This window comes from Festucalex cinctus, chromosome 19, assembly GCF_051991245.1.
Source record: "Festucalex cinctus isolate MCC-2025b chromosome 19, RoL_Fcin_1.0, whole genome shotgun sequence".
In the NCBI taxonomy this organism is placed as follows: Eukaryota; Metazoa; Chordata; class Actinopteri; order Syngnathiformes; family Syngnathidae; genus Festucalex; species Festucalex cinctus.
In genome coordinates, this window is record NC_135429.1 from 16,519,443 (window position 1) to 16,543,491 (window position 24,049).

Below are 24,049 nucleotides of genomic sequence, written 5' to 3' on the forward strand. Positions count from 1 at the left end.
GGCTGCTGGACCAAGTGGATTGGCAAGAACAACAAGGCTCCAACAAGGGAGATGTCTCTTGAGACCAAAAACAGGATTATCAAACTTCTCGAAGAAGGTAACTCTACACGTATGGTTGCCAAAGATGTGGGCTGTCCACAGTCAGCTTTATCGAAGATCTGGACAACATGGGAAGGTTGTTAAAGTCAAGCGTACTGGTAGACCAAGGAAGACATCTAAGCGTCAAGACAAACAACTAAAGGCCATATGTCTTGAAAACAGAAAATGCACAACAAGACAAATGAAGAAGAAATGGGAGGAAGCTGGAGTCAGTGTATGTGACAGAATTCTGCAAAATCGCTTCAAGGAAATGGGATTTATATAGAGGAAAGCTTAAAGGAAACCATCATTGACGCTTAAACAAAAAAGAACAAGACTGCAATGGGCTAAGGAGAGGCAATCATGGACTGTGGATGACTGGATGAAGGTTATCTTCAGTGATGAGTCACGAATCTGCATCGGACCAGGCGATGACGCTGGAACTTTTGTTTGGTGCCGTTCCTGTGAGATTTACAAAGAGGACTGCCTAAAGAAAACTTCCAAATTCCCACAGTCCTTGATGATATGGGGCTGCATGTCAGGCAAAGGCACTGAGGTTAAATCTTCAATAAATGCAAAAGTTTACATTGACATTTTGGACAGATTTCTTTCCCTTCAATTGAAATAATGTTTGGGGATGATGAAATCATTTTCCAAGATACCACAGAGCAAAAACTGTGAAAGCCTTCCTTGGAGAAAGACGCATCCAGTCATTGTCATGGCCTGTAAATAGCCCAGATCTCAACCCAAATGTAAACCTGTGGTGGAAAAAATAAAAAATAAAAAATGGTCCACATCAAGGCTCCAACCTGCAAAGATGATCTGGCAACTGCAAACAAAGAGTTGGCAGCAGATTGATGAAGAATACTGTTTGTCACTCATCAAGTCATGCCTCAGAGACTGCAAGCTGTCATAAAAGCCAGAGGTGGTGCAACTAAATACTAGTCATGTGTTTTGATTGTTTTTTCTTTTTTTTCATGATTCCATATTTATTTCCCCGCACTTGCTCTATAAAAGTAACATTTACTGACCAGCACAATGTTTTTTCTTCATTTCTTTTAGTGTTTCTAAAAGCCAAGATGTTGCACTTTGGAATGACCTTACGACTGTTTCATGCTTTTTATCTGAGTTTGATCTACAGAATAAAATGTCTGAGTGCCATGAGTGAGAAGACTGGTGATTCCATTCTTTTTGCTTGGGGTTGTATTCTTTAATATCTGTAATCCTCCTTGAAAGAAGACTGATTATCTTTGTGTTTGTTCCAAATAATACATTTGCAAACATCTGCTTTTACTTTGGAAAACAATGATCAACATTTTGGTAATGACCATGCAAATCTTTCTGGCATCTTTGTATGCTCAGAAAAATGTCTGATGGCCAGAAGAAGGCAGTGGAAATGGCTACTGTCGCTTTGAGCACCATCACTGGTGTGCAAGCCGGCCTATCTAAGGCCTGTGATGACATGTCTCTGGTGAGAAAAAAAAAGACCGAGCAGCATCCAACGTTGCCATAACCAGAATGAGAAGAAACATGGCTACAAAGCTGCTTGATCTAGAGAGAAATGCACGACGTGAAACAGCGGCGAACAGGGATTGAGACGAAGATGGATCTGACTGAAAGGTGACTGGATGCGTGGCTGCCATTTGTCCTCAGCCGTCTAATGCTACTTGACTGAATCAATCAACATGGAACCCAATCAACATGTGATCAACTAACACCACCGGAAAGATGAACTGATGTTAACATCAACAACTTAAAATCATCCACAGCTGACATTTAATGAAGCTTGATCATTTGTGTCCTACTGTAGTATGGGGACGGGAATTAATAAACTTTGGCTTCATCCCGTCAGCCCTTTTTCTTTTCGGGTATTTTTTATACTGTAATTGAATGATGAAATGTTCTAATTGTCACAATGATGTCCGAAAGGAAAAATGGACAGATGAAACAAACAAAGTGCTTCTGACTGACATGGCATTCACCTATTAATAGCATAGCATCAGCAGCAATTGGGGGTTCAGTCTCTTGCTCAAGGACACTTCGACATGGACACAAGGGCGGGGGATTGAACCCACAACCTCTGGGCTGGGAGATGACCACTATAAGATTGAACCACTCTGTACGTGCTATATTTCGGTAGTAATCTACATAAACCCTGAATATTGCTATAGAAAAAGCCATGAAAATATATGAAAATTGAATAATTCAGAAAACTGTACAGAACCACACACACTTCTCATCGTGTAAATATAAATACCGGTAATTTGAGGCATCTAACCATTCATGCTTCTACACAGTATTCTTGAATATCTTTAGAGGATTGCGCATTACTTCTTGGTTGTCCAAAATCCTCTTGACAATCACTGAATCACAGAAGACCTTGTACATGGCATCAAATGGCGATCTTCATCCATTTTCTACCGCTTATCGGAGGTCAGGTTGCGGAAGCAACAGCTTTAGGAGAGAAGCCCAGACTTTCCTCTCCCCAGCCACTTCAACCAGCTCCACCGGCGGGGTCACAAGGTGTTCCCAGGGCAGCCGAGAGACATCGTCTCTCCACCGAGTCCTGGGTCGATCCCGGGGCCTCCCGCTGGTGGGACATGTCCGGAACACCTCCTCAGGGAAGCGTCCAGGAGGCATCCGAACCAGATGCCTGAGCCACGTCAGCTGGCTCCTCTCAACGTGGAGGAGCAGCGGCTCGACTCTGTCTACCCGTCTGTGCGAAAGCAAAAAGTCAAATTCCAAATTGCACGCCCGCCTTTACACCTGTCATGTGTTTGCTAATCAATGCAAACATAAGCCTGCCATACCGTAACTCTTTGACCGCCAAAAACGTTTAACAACATTTAGTAAAATCACGATGTATGCCGCCATAAACGTTAAGCGACGTCAACTATCAGTGGTCAGTGCAAGTCCAAGTGCAGCGTAGCCGGGTCAATGAGTTGTGAAATCAAAAACACTAACTATGGCCAGCAGATGGCAGCATTGTATCTCATTTCAATGGGCTGCCAGTGTATGGAATTACTCAACTCAAGTTTATTTAACCTCGCGGTAGCTGCTCAGGCCCTAACTAGAGCTGCGAATTACAATGAAACATATCTCAAATGACCTATTTTCAAATGATTACTAAAGAACAGAATAAGGTAGAAACACACTTTTTTTTCTAATGAAAGAATGGAATGTAATCTTTCATGTGGTACACATGTTGTATATGTAGCAAAAGAACACAATATTCTGTTTGCTTTGAAAAAAATGCTCGAAATCTGATGGCATTGGGGGTTGTTTTTAGATAAGGTGTGGCAGTAAAAGAGTTAAAAAAAAAAACTAAGGGGGCGTTATCCTTCCAAATATATATGCAATAGTGTTACAATGATAAAATACAACATTGAGCCTAAAAGATAAACACAGAATTGTCAAACATAAAATATCTCAAATAAAGCAATGTTGTCATGTCTGGGGTCACACCAGGGTTAAGTTTGGGTTCATGACTGTGAGGTCAAGTGTTTTGTACTGATGTAACAAGTGTCTGTTTTGAACTGATATAACCATCATCTGGTTTCAACTGGAAAAACGCTATGTGATTATGTGATGTCAGGACCTGTGTGATGTCAATCAGATCGATTCACTGTCTGTAGTAGCGTTCTGAGAAGTGTTTGTGTTTGCCGGATTATTGCCTTGTGTTCATCTGTGCAACTCTTTGTTTCTCGTCAAGTCAAGTTTGTTCCACGCCTCTCGATGTGAATAAATAGTTAAAATATTATTTGTGTCTGCGCTTTGGGATCCAACCTTCAGCACATAACAAATGTGACTCCAACACCCTGTAAGGTGGAAAGTCACAGAATTTCATCAGGTCCACGGAGTTGATTTTCCCAACAGAGGAGAGTCATGTCGAATTCTAAAAGCCAACTGTAACTTACAGGCATGTGCTATGAATTTACAGTTCTATAGATGACAGTGGTTGAGAGATACTCAGTATGTAACCATGATTTAAAAAAAAAAAAAAAAAAAAAAAAAGTCAACCTAATGTTTCTATTTTGTTTTTAATCACACACTGCCCAGAAAACAGATGTGCATTAAAAAATGGGTGAATGAATTTGAGGAGTTATAAATCCCAAAACACATATTTTGGAGGTTTTCTATTTATGTTTGTGACTGAGAAATGAGAATAAAGAGGAACATCCAAAGTTTACCACTATCCTAATACTTGTTTGCTTCCAATTTGTAATTTATAAGTGGCAACCAAGAACTTGGCAACCATCTGACTTTAAATTACTAGTTTTCTTTTCTTTTCAACTACACTCTGCTCATCATTTATTGTTTATGTGCATTAAAAATCTTGTGTAAAATATATTCTCTCTCTCTCTGTCACCATGTAATTTTGTCTTCATCTGTTCTTTCACTTTCAGCTAACGAAGCAATTTGAGTTTGATTGCCAGACAGAAGTCGACGGTGAGGTTTTGCTCCATTTGTATGATCGCTTTGGCATTGAGAAGGCGGTGTCTCTCCTGGATGGCGTTTTTGCTTTTGTTCTGTTGGACACTTCTAACGGAAAAGTGTGCCTGGGAAGGGACACATATGGTGTGCGTCCTTTGTTTCGACTTCTTACTGACAGTGGATTACTTGGAGTCAGTTCTGAAGTCAAAGGTAATGGAATACAGACAGTGAACCCCCGCTATTTGCAGGAGATAAAACCGAGCTATGGCTGACACCCAAGATGGTGGCAAAGTTCCACATGACGCTAATTCATGTCATTCAAAATACTGTAGTTCAGTGTTTCTCAATTCCGGTCCTCAGGCCCCCCTCGCCAGCCTGTTTTCCACGTCTCCCAATTGCCAATGCAGCTGATTCCAATGACAATTAATCAGCCAGCTCTGGAGAAGCCTGATAACGATCCTCACCTGCGTTGCAATTGGGAGATGTGGAAAACAGGCTGGCTAGGGGGGCCTGAGGACCGGAATTGAGAAATACTACTGTAGTTCCTTGGCACCAATATGCTACTAGATGGTCGAGAAGCGCTACATCAAGTTCTTCAACTTACTTCTGCATAGTTCCTATGCACCAAGATTCCACAAGATGGAGCCTAAGTGATGATGTTATATGAGGCACGGCTTTGGCCTGAGCAGAAAAAAACAATGACTAGGTGAAGGAGCCTTAACTCAATTCATCATATAGTTCTTTGGCACCAAGATGTCACAAATTCACGCCTAAGTAATATTACATGAGGCATGGTTTTGGCCTGAGCAAGAAAACGGCTTATCGGTGAGTTTTCAGCGAATAATGCAGGATAGGTTAAAAAACAAACAAACAACAATTTGCTAATCAAAGATGCGTATCTCAAACCTCGGATATGCGGGGGTTCACTAACATTTTTAATTAGGGGGAAGATATTGTGAGTTTGTTTTATTTAACAGAGTTGTTTTTCTTCCAGGTCTTCTGGATGTTATTCCTGCGTTGGACAATCCTGCCAAAATAACCCCCTTTCTCCCAGGACATTTTGAGGTCTTTGATTTGAATCCCAGAGGCAAAGTGAAATCCATTCAGATGAAGCAATTTCATGAATGCGCAAATGAGCCCGCTCACGCCATCTATGACACTGTGGGGAGACTGCCAACAGGTAAGTACTGACCTTCATCACTGAATTTGTCTCACTTTAACAAGAAAAAGGCTTAAATGTCATCATTGAAATTTCCTAGGTTTTGATGAAGAAATTGTGAAGGCCAATATCAGAAGCCTGTTTGAAAATGCAGTTCGGAAACGTCTCATGGCCACGAGGAGGATTGGTTGTCTTCTTTCAGGTATTTTCAAAGCATTTTTCTGTTCAAGTCATGTCAAGTTTATTTATACAGCCATTAATCACAAAAGAGTCACAAAGGTCTTCACACACTCACAGTTGACAAATATTAACACACCCTGATCTTAACCACAAGAGGGCAGGGAAAAACTCAAAACCCACACACAACATTACAAAGCCTGACCTCTGAGCTTGCCATGGATTACACAGTGCGCCCTCTATGAGAGGTAAGAACAAAACCACGAAAGTGCTGAAATACTAATACACGTTTTGAGGCGTTGTAATAGTATGTAATGATTAACGGTGTCGAAGGTAGCACTAAGATCGATTAATGATAATAATATTGCTGAGGTATCGCAGTCCATATCTCTAAGAAGGGTCGTCTCAATAGTGATCGGACCTGAAACCAGATTGAAAACGTTCAAATTGATTGTTAGCGGCCATGGGCGACAACCTTTTCAAGTATTTTTGTAATAAATGGCAGAATTGATTCTGGCCTATAATTACAGAGACTTTGTGGGTCGTCGCTTAAGTAGGGGCTGAATAACTATTTTAAAAATTACTAGAACAGCAAGAGGAGAACAATAACATTTATAATACTTAAAACAGAAGGTCTTAATTATAAACAATTCTTTAATTTATCATTCCTGCCATTTTTGCCAAAAATGCCTAAAAAAGGTGCACCCAAAGTAAATTTGAAGCCGTTCTTGAACCAATTGGAGTATCAGCATAGTTTTGGTCTCTTTTTGAAGATAACAATTTGAATTTTTCTCCCAAGCAGTCCAAATCTGTTTAAGTAAAGCACTGAGTAATGGAAGTTTGAATATGAAAACAAAGATGAATTTTAAGTTCATCTATTTTTCACAAAATCTGCCTTGAAAATGAATGTAGAATGGTGGATTGGACTGGAAAACACTACAGGATCAAAGATTGAGGTCTTCCCTAATTCTTGTTCAAGTTTGACAATAATACTACAGAAAATGAGCATTTTATCCAAGTGTGCCATTTAGGGGACCACTGGTGGTCCCTCGGAACGTTAAGGTGAGTTTGCTGAGAAGCGGGTAAGCAAGAAAGTTGTCCATTTAACTGACCAGTTGTGTAAGGCTTACAAGGGATACTTTCTTAAAATAAGAGAGAGTTTGCGTTAAGGCTTCATATCACTGAAAAAAAGAAAAAACAACCTATAGAATTTACCCAATAAATGTAGGGTAACAATTTGCAGCCACTTTGATTGGGTAAATATAAATTATACGGTGGCATTAATATCACATTAACTCAGTAATTATGAAATACTTAATATGTTGGGTGGAGTCAGCACGGTGGTTGATTGGTTAGTAAGTTCGCCTCCCAGTCCTGAGGACGTTCTGATCGAGTCCAGGTTGCATGTTCTCCCCGTGCCCACGTGGGTCTTCTCCGGGTACTCCGGTCTCCTCCCACATTCCAAAGACATGCATGGCAGGTTAATTGGGTGCTCCAAATTGTCCCTAGTTGTGCTTGTGAGTTGGGAAGGTGGTTCGTGTCTGTGTGCCCTGCGATTGGCTGGCAACCAGTTCAGGGTGTGCCCCGCCTACTGCCCAAAGCCAGCCGGGATTGGCTCCAGCACCCCCGCCACCCTTGTGAGGATTGAGCGGTTAAGAAAATGGATGGATGGATGTTGGGTAGATTTTACCAAATTCATTCCATAACCAATTACGAATCATAATTGGGTAAAATATACTCACAATTTGTTAGTATAGTATACTATTACTCAAAATTAAGTACTAAGGCAAGGCTCATTGTTGAATTGGACAAAAGGGCAGCCAACTGCCCTATTGGTATTGAAATTAGAAAAGCCAAATGGTAGATCTTATTGCACCTGAGTTGGGATGTTAACCCAAAACTAGGACACTTGGAGATAGTTATTGCCTCATTTGCAAATAAATGGTGACACTAATCCAGTCCTTTGGGTATTCTATATAGAAAAGCCAAATGGCTTGGCTGTGGGACTTCTAGCGCATATTGCATTGCAGACCGGTAGCTGTTAGGTATATATATTTTTTTCCTGTACATTTTATTCATTACTGTCTGCGATTGGCTGGCAACCAGTCCAGGGTGTACGCTGCCTACTGCCCAGAGCCAGCTGAGATAGGCTCCAGCACCCCCCGCCACCCCTTGTGAGGAATAAGCGGTCAAGAAGATGGATGGACTTTTTACTGTTGTATAATAGATAATGCAAGTTAAATTTACCCTGTATTTAATTATTTCTTTGCTGTCTAAAGTAATCAGGTAATTTTTAGATAATTTTGGATTATATTTACCGCTCTCCCTGTTAGCCCGCACCATAATGCCCAAATAGCAATAATTTGTGAATTAACGGTTAGCTCACAGGCTAACCGTTCACCATCTTACAAATAGCCGCTAATTCACAAGCTAATGCCTTGTCAACTAGAGGGGTGAGCTTTATTTATATAGCGAGCCCGCATGCTAACTCCCAAATAGCCGCTAATTTGCGAGCTAACACATTGTCAACTAGCGGCACAAGCTTTATTTATAAAGCACATTTAATATACAAGATACCTCGACTTGTTTTATACAATTGAAAATACAATAGACCCTTTTCACACTTAGGAATTTTGTGGCCGGATATACATAATCCCAGTGGATCACGACTTCTGGTGTGGTGCACAGCGACTGTAACAATGCCGCAGGCTTAAAATAAAAGCCACTGTATCATACCGGGACGTTCTTCCTGCGTTTTAAACTTTATTTAAGTAGCCTTTCCTTTTTTTTCCATTAATTTCCCTGTGAGACAGATCTAAAACTGAAGTGGATTCGAGCGATTCGGCGGGAGGAATGACCACATTTTATTATCAGGGAAAGGGCAGCACACAAGTCTACAGTAGCATCTCACCACCGAGGCTGTTCCAAGCCTTTACCCTTGGAAAAACTTTACACCACTTTACATCTCTACAAGGATTCCGATTCACTGGGCACACTGTTGTCATTTTATGAATCAAATACAAGAACATCCACCACAGAGTCTCTTTGTGAATCAATGTAGATGTATATCTGAGATATGTACTGCATTTGTAATCAATACATGCACAAAAGCAATCAAGACAAGCAGGGAGAGTTGTTTTTGCAAATGTTTTGAGAATTCTTAATCTTAACTAGGGGTGTGAATTGCCTAGTATCTGACGATTCGATTCATATCACGATTCGATACCGATACGAATTTATAAGTCGATTGTTTTTCATTTAAATTTAGAAAATACTAATCAGTAAGCTTGTAGAGTGTAAGATTTATATGAAAATGTATTATTTATTTATCTGAAATTTCAGTCTTATAGAGGTTGTAATCCGTTTCATGTTTGAACAGCATTAAAATAAAATATTAAGGCTTAATGTTACGTTCATATAACATTCTTCCATGCTCAAGGTGTGAATTCTAACCCGAAGTCAGACGTTTTGTTGAATATTTTTCCATTAAAAATGGAAGTTTAAAAATCTATTCACACACACACAAAAAAAAAAAAAAAGGCAATGATGATAAGACGTTGAATCGGTAAGACTACCGAATGAACAATTCTGAGCTCTTTTATAAAAAAATAAAAAAAAATAAAAAAAAAAAAAAAAAAAAAAAATAAGTTTTTTTTTTTTATTGAATCGATTCGAGAATCGCGCAATGTAGTATCGCGATATATCGCCGAATCGATTTTTTTTTTTTTAACACCCCTAATCTTAACGTTCTGCTATTCAGGGGGTCTGGATTCTAGTTTGGTTGCTGCTACGTTGGTGAAGCTGGCAAAAGAAGCGGGGCTGAAATATCCTATTCAAACATTTTCAATTGGGTCAGAGGACAGCCCGGACATCATCGCTGCTCGTAAGGTAAGTGTTTCAAATTTATGGCTAACAGAAGTAAACACCAATTCTATTTATTTATTGGTTAGTTTTCCATACTAGTTTATGTATACAGTATCTTTCAGTCAAAACTGTTTTGTGTGTCCAAGGTTGCAGCTTACATTGGCAGTGAACACCACGAGGTGAACTTTACAGCAGAAGAAGGCATTCAGGCTGTGGAGAAAGTTATTGTAAGCCTCGAGACTTACGACATTAGTACCATACGGGCTTCTGTTGGTAAGTGAAAATTGAAGCCTTTTTTTAAAAGGGATTACATTGCGGTATTTTAAGCCCTTCTAACAGTTAACAGTTATTATATGCTTATGCATATAATGATTAAATCTTACCTTTGACAACATGGCGATGTAATTTTTTTTTATGAAATATTAGGTGTTTTGATGGATATTTTTCTCACGCGGAAGTAAAATGCTTGGTTCAGTAAAAATCTGCCTCTCCCAGTGTGGTTGCTGGTTGTACCTTGCTGCTTGGTCCCTGCGCTTGAGCACTCCTCTGAATGGACACGCAACTTGATGCAACCCAATTCTTCGATAAATACTTGAAACAAAACTGGCTGCTTGCTGCAAGAAACTGTGGAGGAGGAGGGAAGGTGAGGGAAGAAGAAAGAGGAAAGAAGAATAAGAAAACAAACCTGAGCAGGTCATGAACCAGGTACCTACTGCTTACAAGGCAAGCATGCTAACCACTACACTATTCAGTCAATTAGGTTAGGCAGCGTAAAAGTTTTACTTGTAGTTTACACGATTAAAACTTGCTTACACAAGTGTCAGCCAGAACAGATTTTCAGACAGCCAATTGTAGTTGCACTTTGGCAATGCAAATGTGAAGGATAATTGATTGCTTGAATTCATTTGGACAGAATGATTTACTGATAAAGGATACTTTTGTCACTGTCCCATGGAGGTCTCAGAGTAAGAAGAAATTAAACTGCACGGCACTGCGGACGATATACATGTTTAACTGTTTTCTTTTAGTGTTTAGTGTTAGTGTCAAGTCTAAGTCTTAATCAAAACAATGATGCTGTGTGGCCTGTAAATGACCACCCATCACACACTTGTAGGATCGCCGTTTCTCTTGAGTGTAAACACTTGGTTTCTCCACTAAAAGACATATCTGGCCACTGGGTATAAGGAGACTTTCTAACAGAGGTGGAAGTAGGTCATTGTTTTCACAAGTAAGTCTTAAGTCTTTTCCTTAAGTCCCAAGTTAAGATTGACAGGTACCGAGTTAAGACTGACAAGTCTCAAGCAGTGCCTGATTAAAATATACGGACACTCGGACAATGTATATTAATGCAACATATGCACGAAATCAATAGCTCTCAAAATCCTCCCCAACCCAACTGTCATGCACAATGAACTCCATGCCCTCGGCATTACTGACATCTCGGGGTAGAAACCGCGCACTGCACATATCAAATTCTAAGGTTTGCAGTAATTAGGCTGCTGTTTTCTCAAATTCATTTGACCACAAAGAAAATGTAGATGTTTTCCATCAAACCTTAGAAACAGGAAGTTAGTTGTAGTTAGTAACTATGAGGCAATTAACTCATTCTGGTATCAAATACTTTCCCTAATAGAACATACAATCAGCAAAATGTATATTCAAACTAAAATAATCAAGGAATGACAGAAACAGAGCATTAGCTATTAAATGAGTCTGTGTCGAATTAAGAGACTTGAGTTGAGCCCCTGTCTATGTGCAATGCGCTGTGTCTACTACTGGGTGTCAATAATGCCTAGGCCTTCTTGGAGTTTAACGCGTGCATGACGTTAAGGTTAGGTTTGGGGGGGGGAAAAAAAGGTCGGCATTCAGTCAATATTGATGGAAGGTCCGTCAGTCCGTCAGTGACGGTTGCCCACTTCGAATGAACCACTGACAGACGCCCATTTTGTGACGAACGACGGATTGGTGATTAGAATGTGAATAAAATAGAATAAAATATTGACAGATTGATGATGATAGAAGGGTGTCCCGACTGTTTGATTGTCAAATGACGGACGCTCAAAATTCATTGACGCATCCACCTCTGGTTGTAATGAAGATGATGTTTTGTTTTTCCCCCCAGGCAGGAACAGTCTGTTGAGCATGATTTTCTACATGAAAAAAAAAAAAAATGTTGCAAAGGTAAAATGCTCACAATATGTGCAACAACAACATTCTAGGGCTAAAATTTTGAATTTGCAAGTATTTTCACAAGTTTCCTATAAACTGTTGTTGATCTATTAAAATCAGGTACTTTGGGCCATCCATCCATAAATTCACCCTGTATTTGATAATTTCTTTGCTGTCTAAAGTAATTAGGTAAATTTTAGATAATTTTCGTGGATTATATTTACCTCTCTCCCTGTTAGCCCGCACCCTAATGCCCAAATAGCTATAATTTGTGAATTAACGGTTAGCTCACGGTCTAACCGTTCACCCGCTCGCTATATTCCAAATAGCCGCTAATTTGCAAGCTAATGCCTTGTCAACTAGATGGGTGAGCTTTATTTATATAGCGAGCCTGCATGCTAACTCCCAAATAGCCGCTAATTCGCAAGCTAATGCCTTGTCAACTAGAGGGGTGAGCTTTATTTATATAGCGAGCCTGCATGCTAACTCCCAAATAGCCGCTAATTCACGAGCTAACGCATTGCCAACTAGCGGCGCTAGCGTTACTTATAAAGCACATTTAATACACAAGGTACCTCGACTTGTTTTACACGATTTGAAAATATTATAAAATATAACATTTTGAATTTGCAAGTATTTTCACAAGTGTCCTATAAACTGTTGTTGATCTATTAAAATTAGGCACTTTGGGACATCCATCCATCTTCTTGACCGCTTATTCCTCACAAGGGTCGCGGGGGCTGCTGGCGCCTATCTCAGCTGGCTCTGGGCAGTAGGCGGGGGACACCCTGGACTGGTTGCCAACCAATCGCAGGGCACACAGAGACGAACAACCATCCACACTCACACGCACACCTAGGGACAATTCGGAGCGCCCAATTAACCTGCCATGCATGTCTTTGGAATGTGGGAGGAGACCGGAGTACCCGGAGAAGACCCACGCGGGCACGGGGAGAACATGCAAACTCCACCCAGGAAGGTCCGAGCCTGGACTCGAACCGGAGACCTCAGAACTGGGAAGCGGACGTGCTAACCACTCGACTACCGTGCCGCCCGGACATCCATCCATTATCCGTATTTCCTGTCTGTTTGTGTATTAGTGTTATTTCAGTTATTGTGTTAATTAGAGTCCAGGCTTCGGCCTTCCTGAGTGGAGTTTGCATGTTCTTCCCATGCCTGCGTGGGTCTTCACCGGGTACTCCTGTCTCCTCCCACCTTCCAAAGACATGCTTGACAGGTTAATTAGGTGTGAAGCTGACAAATTAATGCAGTTGTTGGAAGTGAGCATGTGTACAGGGTTCTAAGTTGGGCTGTGTGTTTTAATGATAAATGAGTAGTGACTCAGAATTGCACGTTTTGAGTGTTTTACACAATGTTAATTTGTGAAAGATGCTATATAGCAATCTCTAAGTTAGTGTAATAATAAATAATGACAATAAATAGTAAAATAACATTTTTAAAGTGTGAAACTTCCTCACTCTCATTGACGTAACATACAATTTCAAATGATTGTCATCCCACTTTAACCACAGTTAACACCAGGACATCCCTCCAGAGTACACTGTTGTATAGGTCGCTTGCACATCGTAATGCATCATGGGAGTTTTTCCTTCGGGCGCCATATTGGGTGTCCGCCGGTTCACAAGGTACACTCGCGAGTTACACGGTAGAGCTTATCAACCTGATGTAATTTTCGCAGTATTTTCACGATTTACCGGAAGATCAAAAACGATACAGGCAGAAGGTGTCTCTGTGTGGCGGGATTGATCCTAATTACGTCCTGACCAAGGGTGATTTTTTTTTTTGACGGAGAAAGTGTCAGGTTCATCAATACTGACACTTATATAATAATTTTACACAGACACAAAAAGGAGAGAAAGACACCGTAATACCTTTTAACACGCTAGCGAGGAGAGCAGAGGAGAACTGTGCCATACAGTTCAACCCTATGCTTCTGGAACAGTCCCTCTGCCCCCTCTCTTTTTATTTGAATCTTCTGGCACACAAAATGAAAATAGGGAGGGGAAGCGAAAGAGATACTGATTATCTTCTCCATCCAGGTTCTTCTTTGACGTTCGATCATGACCTTGCAGAAACTCAGCAAACATCACGTTTCATGCAAGGGCACTTTCGATTGCCAACGGATGCGTAATTTCCAGATCTTCAAGAGCAGTTTTGCTCTCGCTAAAAACACTATATTTAATATGAATGATTATGAAAACTTAGCAAATGTATGATAAAACAATATAGTTAAATCAATCAAATCATCTTCTGCAAATCACACTTGTTAGATAATTATTCTTAATTCAACAATTATTCTATCATGCGACAATTACTTCCCGTCTGAGGTAATTCTCAAGCTTCTACCACAAGTGGCGGAGAATTCTTGCCTTTGCTTCCTCAGACAGCTTGTCACTCAATTTCCTGTTCACATGAGGTAGCGAACCTCCAGTCACACTGTACACATTCACACTGCGGAGCTTCTATGCGCAACAGGACACCGCCGCCCTTCCCAGTTTTAAAGTCTACTCTGACTTTCAGTTTTAGAGTCTGCTCTTTTTATGGGTTTTAGGGTCTTCTCTGACCACCACCAGTTTTAAAGTCTACTCTGACTCACAGTTTTAAAGTCTACTCTGACTCACAGTTTTAAAGTAGGTGAAGTACTCACCAAAGATGTCTTCTCTCCCTGGGTTACCCGTCAACCCTTGGCTCCCAGGCGCAGAGACGAAGCCCAGGGTTCCCAAAATAAGGGATATAATGCCACGGCCGAGGTCTTTACCTGGACGTCGACTCAGCTCCCGGAAACGTCAGGCATATTGGGTCCCGGGTTTCGGCACCAAAGAAATGTCAGGTTCATCAATACTGACACTTATATAATAATTTTACACAGACACAAAAAGGAGAGAAAGACACCGTAATACCTTTTAACACGCTAGCGAGGAGAGCAGAGGAGAACTGTGCCATACAGTTCAACCCTATGCTTCTAAAACAGTCCCTCTGCCCCCTCTCTTTTTATTTGAATCATCTGGCACACAAAATGAAAATAGGGAGGGGAAGCGAAAGAGATACTGATTATCTTCTCCATCCAGGTTCTTCTTTGACGTTCGATCATGACTTTGCAGAAACTCAATAAACATCACGTTTCATGCAAGGGCACTTTCGATTGCCAACGGATGCATAATTTCCAGATCTTCAAGAGCAGTTTTGCTCTCGCTAAAAACACTATATTTAATATGAATGATTATGAAAACTTAGCAAATGTATGATAAAACAATATAGTTAAATCAATCAAATCATCTTCTGCAAATCACACTTGTTAGATAATTATTCTTAATTCAACAATTATTCTATCAGAAAGCTTGCTGGCCAAATGTGACTTCTCTGGACATCTTTCCCTACCTCGTGTTGACAACATGCTCCATAACACGCCAACAAATCCCTGGAGGCTTACAATTATTTTGTAAGCGGGTGGATACAGAGTGTAAACTTTAACATCGCATCAGAAGAAACGGTTGCTGTTGCACGTAAGTAAACCACATGGTGTTGGTAATTCTGCACACAAAAATGTTGATTTGTTCTCAGGCTTCCTGTTATCATTGTGTTTACATGCACAGCTAGGTTTACCTGATGTGGTTTTTCTATCAATTTTATAACAGGCAAATATGGCAGAGTGTATAAGAATAAAAAGTAACTATGCACAGCCTCCCCGTGGCTTAATTAAATTTAATGCTACCCTTTCACTAGTTACATGTTACTTAATCAACTTATTCTAAATGGTTAAGGTTAACCACTCTCAGAGGACGTATTTTTAGTTTCAGTTTCCAGTACAATAAAACGTGTTCATGGTAACTACTGAGCATACTGACAGCTTTTCTTATGATCTCACGGTTAAGGAGGCTGTCACAACACCCAATTTCTGTCTGGTGCCAGATGGCAACAATTCCCATCACTTGTCACGACAACACCAATAGTATTACCAGGTATGTATGGCTTTACTTTTTGTAGTTTCTTATTTAATTCTATGTTTCATATTTTCATTACAATGTTTGTAATATTTTCAGATTCAGGCACAGATGAGTTTAACTGGACGGGACTTCTGCGACTTTGTGGTGTGGACAAAGTGTGATTGAGCGAGTCCACCCAGATCGCTCGTTTTGGCCAGCTGGAAAAGCCAGTTTTTTTTTCCCCCAAAGTCCCCTCCTTACCTGAACTGCTCGGGAGAGCATTTACTAGATCAGCAGTGGACTTCCAGTGTTCCTGCTCAGCCGCTGTCACCTACCACTTGCTCATGTACTTCAAAGATGCGGAATAAAGTAGTTTTTTGTGCTGCAGCAGATTGTAAAATCAAATGATATCACTTGAAGTGTGCCAATCTAGACTGCCAAAAGGACAGTGGTTTTGTGACAAGTGTGAAACAAGGATTATTGGGAAAACTGTAACACAGTACTGGTACTTGTCTTACATTAAACAAATTTTAAAGAGAGCAACTTTTTCCTCTGTACATAGCATAATGAAAGTCATTGCGTACCCCATCAACATTACATCATACCGTCATCTCAGGATGGTAGGCACCTGTGCTAAAATAAACTACATTAATTAACAGTTCAATTTTTAACCCTGAAATTACTACATCTAATCATTATTCACTTCATTTTTTGTGCTTTTAGAAATAATAGAGATTTATGCCATTACTTTAAGAGGGACCATATTGCACATTGAGTCAAATCCTGTCATTTGTATTATGTATAGCTTTGTAAACAAACCCAACAATAGAATTTGTATAAACGCTGCCTTTATTAGCGCCAAACAAACAGTCGCATGTTGTCCTCCTCCAATGCTTTGATGCTCGCCTTAGTTTCCATCATGTCATTGGCAATCAAGTCGGTGTGGCATGAGATCCCTAAAGAAAAAAATAAATAAAAAAATACGGTACCAGTAATAGGTTTAATATAGTAAAGTAGTATAGTTTTTTTGTCAGTGTAAAAGAAATGTACACATTTTGTTGCATTTTTTAATGTATGAACATTGCTACAGGCAAATACTTATTTCTATAAACACTTCCAAATGTCTCTAAAATATAAGGTGCGTGTACACACACAAACAAACGCATACATTCACTCATGCATACAATATATCATGTAATGAATTCTGAGTGGCATACCAGAGTCAATGATGTCAGCAGTACTTGAGGGTACAGGTTACTGGAGCCATCTGGCTGCATAACTGCAACAATCTCTGCCACTTCGAGTCGTCTTTTCTTTGCTTGTCTCTCCTGTGCACGTTCATATCTTGGCACCGACTGGGCTGAGACATAGATGTTGTAACTTGGGACCCAACTTTAATGTTGGAGCCCAGTCGGGATGATTGGACAGAAAAACGGGCGCAGGGCGACCTGTTAAAATAAACAAATATATAAACAAATAAAATATGGAAAGACTGGTTATTTTACCGCAGTAGGGTGGCCGTGAATAAGTTCTTTAGCATGATGTGTAGGCTACCGGGGGTCTGTTTTCTTGCATCACCCCCGGGGGTCTGTTTTCTTGCATCAGCCCCTTCTGTCTCTTTTTTTTCCAAGTTTACATTTTGCCACCAAAAAACATGTTATCGGCATTAAAAGCCCAAGACTAATCAATCCAATTTCAGCAGTAAACACTTTGCACTGGCACTACTTGGGTGAAAATGTTCGATGTTAGCTTTCGGCTAACGTCCGCTAGCCAGCTTGTACTACCGAACTTGCTTGCTCATGAATCCAAAACATAAGCAACTTGCCCATATATGGGCGGTCGAAACGTTATTAATCCTCATGCATTAAATAAAGGTAAACAAGCTTACCGCTCACAAAGTGATCGCTGCACACACGAGCCCAAAGTAACGACTTCCCTCCGGAGTCCGCACTCCTCTGTCTCCAGGCCCTGGTTCCTAATTATTTTCGGGTTCGGAAAAAAGACAGACCATTTTCCCCCTTGGCTTTGTTCGAACAGCCAACGATGCAGCAACAATGTACCATTTTAAACGCAGAAAACAAACGTGATAGATACGTGTTAGACCGAATCGCTACGTAAATGGAGGCCACCCAGCATGGCGACTACGAGAAATCCGAGGCGGAAGTGACGACATGTGCAAGCGACCTATTGACATGACTGAGCAATGTTATTGTCTTTTCTGGACACAATCACAGGACTTGTCATTGTGATGGCACTGACATGTCCATTGACAAATTCAATAATTACTGGTATGGCTTGTGCAGGTAATTACGATGGTTAGACAAGCTTAGGAGGTAGTGCTGAAAACCCTCCAGCAGGGGGTGGTGTCATTGCACAGAAAGCAAGAGCACAACCATTCAAAACGGCAACCAACTGTGCAAACATCCATCCATCCATTTTCAGAACCGCTTACTCCTCACAAGGGTCGTTGGGGGGTGCTGGAGCTTATCTCAGCTGGTAGGCGGGGTACATCCTGAACTGGTCGCCAGCCAATCGCAGTGTGCAAACAAAAACACATGAAAAAATGATTTTAAAGGAAGAAGGCCAAATCAAAGATGAAATAAATATTAACAATTCAGTCATGGAGCAGAAAGATTTAGCAAATGTGGAAAAGCACAAGACAAACACAATATAACTTGTGCTGCCGTTGTCTCACCTTGTAGACAATGCACCAAGAATGTAGTGTGGGGTTCAACGGTGACTAACCTGCTTGGCTGAAAGAATGCCATCGCACCAGGCTGAGTGATGAGGGTTGAAGTAGTGAGTGGGGCAACTCATCAAAAAGCACTAAAAGCAGTGCATACTTTGGGCCAAATTGTATTTGGCAGCCAGAGATTGAACCCACAAACTCCCAGTCTGAGAGCAGACACTCTACCACTAGACCATTGAACTGGTACTGTATTTACTGGAAAGAGGAAAAATTAGCTTAGTAAATTCAAGGACGCAGGCTGTTGAGGAAAGACGCATCTGTACTTGTTCCTGCACTCGCTTGTAATTCTAACTACTTGTTGATTTTTGCATTGGGATTTTTAACTACATTGTTGCAGAATGCCTGGCGGAAAAAGAGCTGACGAGAATGAGGAGATAAAATCTTCTTTAAAAAACTCAGTGGAATGGTTGCCAAATTACTTGAAATGAAGAAGAGCATTGAGCCACTTCTTCAGGAAATACAGCAATTGAAGACAGAGACAGGAAAAAAAAATCAACGCATTGTTGCCTTGGAACAAAAAGTGGATGATTTGGAACAAAATCTTCATATCAACGATGTGATAGTCACCAGTATCAAGATCAAGCCGCGCCGTGGCCCTTTGAGAGCTGCGACTAGCACGAGCATGGAAGATTGTGACCAATCTTCAGGGAACGAGACTGTGGAACAGCAAGTGACACTTCAACTCAGAGATTTGGGATTAACTGTTGATCCTGCGCACATTCAGATGTGCTTTTCGCTCCCAACTGGAGGGACACGACCACCGGCAGTTCTGGTCAGGTTTGTTGACAGAAAGAAAAAGATTGCTCTTCTGAGAAACCGTCACAAGCTTCGTGGGAAACATGTCTACATCAACGAAAACCTCACCAAGCGAAATGCTGACATCGCCAAAAAGGTGCGACAAATGAGAAAGAATGGACTTATCAAATGCACGTGGACAAAAGACTGCTGAATTTTTATTCAAACTAGCAGTTTTAACGGTCGCAAACAATTTTTCTTTTGCTGTAAAGAAATTTGGAACATCCTGTAAATTTGATGAAAGTATACTATTACTGTAAATTGTTGAGATGCTTCAATTGTTAGGTACTAGTAATAATCCTCAAAATTTTAGACTTTATTTATCCCAGTTGTTAGGTTAAGACAACCTTGAACATTTAATAAACAGACAAGGAAGGAAAACAAGAGATGTAAATATTTTTTTTGCTCACGAGGAGACGGGACAGAGATGTGCACAGATTAACCTCCTAACCCGTTCTGAGCACACTCCGCGGAATCCTCTTATTAATAGGATTTCCCCTAGTTACACAAATGTTGCTGCTCTAAAGGGGAGGGGGAACACAGCAGCAACATCAAAGATATAAATCATTGTGCAGATAATGTAGACCTGTTATTCCCTGTCGGTTATAAGGGGATTGGCGAGGTGGGTGGACAACTCTGTCTCCAGTTGATGTGTTCTGTGTTCAGTCTCACCCATGTTTTCTTTATTTTTTTTAATTTTAGTTTTTCAAACACATGGAACAATATGGACGTATTTCGTGTATAGCTGTACTTGTTACCATGGTAATAAACAAGCCATGACAGTAGCCATAATTACAGAGATCAAGCCCTCAGTAGGAAGTAAATTATTTTAGTAAGGTACATTAACCTTAATGACACGCCATGTAGGACCCAAGACAAGGTAACATGAACTTTAGGACGTATTTGGCGGAGAAGAAGATCCATGTGACAATGATTACATGGGTCTGTCAGATCAAAATCGGGCTACATTCATGTCGTCTGATCTCAGCATTAGAAGAAAATCTAATCAGATCGTATGACCAATTTATGCAGAAATCCAGGTACAGCAATTTTAAAGGGTTCACAAACTTCCCAACTTCACATACTTTTTCTTGCAAATTTGTTTTTGGTACACTATTCTTACTATGTACAAGCTGGTTTTAATGCAGCTGAAAATCTTGGTACTGCAGCAGCATCTCAATGTGCATACGATAATTAGGTATGAGACTGTTTCTCACAACCCCCACACCCATTCTGCCTTCATTTCTTCACTGTAGGAATGTACTTGGTTTCTAAGTACATCCGTGAAAAGACTGATAGTGTGGTGATCTTCTCTGGAGAAGGCTCAGATGAGCTTACACAAGGGTACATTTATTTCCACAAGGTAAGTCCTCTTTTGAAATGCATTCATGTTTAAAATGTATTCATGGTACTTCATTTATATAGCACTTTACATGGCCCTCAAAGCGCTTTACGTTCGACTCCTCATTCACCTTCTGATGACGTATCAAGAACAAGTGGGAGTTCAGTATCTTGCTCACAGCTACTTCAACATGGTCACAATGGAATGGGATCGAACTCACAACTCTGGGTTGCGAGACAACCACTTTACCACTGAGCCACGCCGCCCCACTTAATCTGTTTTATATTATGCAGTTACAGTGTCTAAAACTATACAGTAACGCTTAATTGTATTCAATAATGTTTGTCCCATTATCTGTCTTTCTGTCACTAGCTGCGTTTCCATGACCCTTTTTCGCAAAAATAAAAGCGATATTGTACTATTTCGGTAAAGTATAATTTGGATTTGTCGGTGTTTCCATTAAAGAACGTTTCGCTTCTGTGGCGCAATTCTCGTAATGTCCCATCTCGCGAGACCTCGCTGTTCTGTAGGTGGTGCTCGTGATGTTTACGGAAGACGGACGCCCGGTGTTGTTTACATTACTTTAAAAACACTCTCCCCTCATCAGGTGGGTTCGGGCATTTGGTGTTTGTGTTGTGTATGTGGTGGCGTCTGTGCGTGCGCGTTTATATCTCGTTACGGTGCGGACGGATAGAATGGATTTCAACAACGACGTGCGCCGTCTCGCTTGTTGCCCGTGGTAACGGCCATTTCTCATGTAGCGATATGGAACGTGCATTGAACGGTGGCATATTGCCTCTATAGCTAAATTGCTTTGTGCTTAAAAAGACTTGTTATCCCCTCGGGAGGCAGTTCCAACACGAAAGCGAGTGGGCCCCATACTTCCTACTTCCCGTAACCCGAAAATGTTGTTTACAGAGGCTGGGTAAAAGGCGGGTTACATATAAAGTTTCTGATGTGTTCTGGCATCTTCCCTGCTCCATCCATCCATTTATTACCACTTATCCGGGGTCGGGTCGCGGAGGCAGCAGCTTTAGGAGGGAAGCCCAGACTTCCCTCTCCCCAGCCACTTCAATGAGCTCCACCAGCGGGATCACAAGGTGTTCCCAGGGCAGCTGAGAGACTCTCCAGCGTGTCCTGGGTCGACCCCGGGGCCTCCCGCCGGTGGGACATGCCCGGAACACCTCTCCAGGGAGGCGTCCAGGAGGCATCCGAACCAGATGCCCGAGCCACCTCAGCTGGTTCCTCTCTACGTGGAGGAGCAGCGGCTAGACTGAGTCCCTCCCGGATGACAAAGCTTCCCTGCTAAATTAAGCAAAGTTTCTGATGTTTTCTGGCATCTTTCCTGGTAAATTAACCAGACATGGCAGGATGGTATCACAAGCTACTCTCCTTTTATTCAACTCCGTCTTGAATGAGGCTCGCTCGGTTACATCTCTCTCTCTCTCTCTCTTTTGCGTCATGACATGTGCAGTATACAAAACACTAAAGCATTTTAAACTAAAATACAATACCGAAATTAATAATTCTCAAAACACTGCAACACCCTGAACTTGTTGCCAGGCCATCGCAGGGTACACAGAGACGAACAACCATCCACACACACAAGCACAATTCGGAGCGCTCAATTAACCAGCCAAGCATGTCTTTAGAATGTGGGAGGAGACCGGAGTACCCGGAAAAGACCCACGCAGGCACGGGGAGAACATGCAAACTCCACCCAGGAAGTCCGGAGCCTGGACTCGAACCCGAGCCCTCAGAAAATATTAGTCAATTGCAAGTAAATAAAAATATACATTAGCAAACAGCGTGTTACATTTCTCTCCTCCGTGACCGCGCAGGTGTCACATGACTACAGGGAATGCGCAAAAAGTGTTTCCATTACACTTTTGTGAAATACTTCGATTTCAAAAATCTAAGAAATCACCTCATGTGAGCGTAAAAATGTTTTTGCAATATATGAGCTTTTTTTTATCCAGTGTTTCCATATCAACTTGCTTTTGCGCAACTTGCCTTCTGCGCAAAACTGAGAAGAATGGAAATGCACCTAGTGGCGAGTAGGTGCCTTTCCATGTCTCTGTATTTTTCGCGGAAAAACATCTCTGGGGAGCGAAAACAAGCTCAGGCCATCCTCCCAAAACCGGCAAAGCAACAAGACAACATAATAGAAATTAATTTCAAAATTATGTAAATCAGGTCAGGTTGATGACATGTTATGTTGATATAATATGATGTCCCGTTAATTTGTCTGTCACGGGCGAGTAGGTGTCTTTCCATGTCTCTGTCTTTCGCGTAAAAACAAATCTCTGGGAAGCCAAACAGGCTCATGCTATCCTCTTGTAGTGCCGTGTTTCATATAACGAGCTTGGATTCAGATTAGAAAGTCATATCATTTATTTAACAAGATGTAAAACGGTTTCCCCTTCATTTACATACTGAGCGGCTTTAACATGGACAGTGAGTCACCTAGGTCACAAAAATGTGTGGCAAACAAAACCGTCAAATCTTCACAGCACTCCAATAAAAACAAATGTAATGTCAAAACACAACACTGCAAACACCCGATATGGCACTCAACACTACAAACTCAAAAACACTATGCGTGGCCCACCGTGGCATCAGTATTCCTGAGGGAAGTGACCCGAGAATAACAACAAAATACATAAAACAATAAAACACATGTTAAACAATAAAAAGGTTTTAAATGTGCGTCGTAACCACACACACAGTCCTGTACACGCACTCGGATAACACCTACATCGGCATGGCCTCATACAGTCCTGTTGTACAAAAATTATTAAAACATCACACTCAACACAAACAAACAGTCTTAAAATCACTCACCAACAGTCTCTCTTCATAAGCACCTACGTGCGAGCCCAACAGTCACTCTGGTGCTCCACTCAATCTGGCCTTTTTAACCACACACGCACACCTGCTCTCATTTAACCTTAATTTAATTCATGGGCAACAGCGACCCCTTAAGGTGCCACTTGCTACACTCTCAAAACTGGTAACGCAGCAAGACGACATAATGCAAATTAATTTGAAAATGATATTGATCAGGGGCGGCACGGTGAATGAGTGGTTAGCACGTCCGCAACCGCAAGATCAAGTCCAGGCTTAGGCCTTCCTGGGTGGAGTGTGCATGTTCTCCCTGTGCCTGCGTGGGTCTTCTCTGGGTACTCCGGTCTCCTCCCACATTCCAGAGACATGCATGGCAGGTTAGTTGGGCGCTCCGAATTGTCCTTAGGTGTGCTTGTGGTTGTGAGTGTGATTGGTTGTTCGTCTCCGTGTGCCCTGTGATTGGCTGGCAACCAGTTCAGGGTGTAACCACG

The 24,049-nt window shown here is 41.2% G+C and overlaps 1 protein-coding gene and 3 long non-coding RNA genes across 4 annotated transcripts in view; 2 read left to right on the top strand and 2 right to left on the bottom strand.

The window, feature by feature from the left end:
• Positions 1 to 24,049, top strand: part of LOC144007657 (asparagine synthetase [glutamine-hydrolyzing]-like) — a 45,849-nt gene that overhangs the window by 17,532 nt on the left and 4,268 nt on the right. The window contains exons 3-8 of the mRNA XM_077507476.1: positions 4,485 to 4,722; positions 5,507 to 5,692; positions 5,772 to 5,873; positions 9,609 to 9,736; positions 9,859 to 9,985; positions 20,626 to 20,732. Coding sequence (XP_077363602.1) covers positions 4,485 to 4,722; positions 5,507 to 5,692; positions 5,772 to 5,873; positions 9,609 to 9,736; positions 9,859 to 9,985; positions 20,626 to 20,732 — 888 coding nt within the window. The remainder of the gene's footprint in view (positions 1 to 4,484; positions 4,723 to 5,506; positions 5,693 to 5,771; positions 5,874 to 9,608; positions 9,737 to 9,858; positions 9,986 to 20,625; positions 20,733 to 24,049) is intronic.
• On the bottom strand, positions 5,987 to 23,624 carry LOC144007660 (uncharacterized). The gene is made up of 3 exons (XR_013280300.1): positions 23,556 to 23,624; positions 10,226 to 10,336; positions 5,987 to 6,269 (listed from the first exon to the last, which is right to left on the bottom strand). It is a non-coding gene; the product is annotated as an uncharacterized LOC144007660 (long non-coding RNA).
• Positions 15,222 to 16,260, top strand: LOC144007661 (uncharacterized). The gene is made up of 3 exons (XR_013280301.1): positions 15,222 to 15,405; positions 15,775 to 15,861; positions 15,943 to 16,260. It is a non-coding gene; the product is annotated as an uncharacterized LOC144007661 (long non-coding RNA).
• LOC144007770 (uncharacterized) lies at positions 16,467 to 18,229 on the bottom strand. The gene is made up of 3 exons (XR_013280347.1): positions 17,714 to 18,229; positions 17,043 to 17,273; positions 16,467 to 16,781 (listed from the first exon to the last, which is right to left on the bottom strand). It is a non-coding gene; the product is annotated as an uncharacterized LOC144007770 (long non-coding RNA).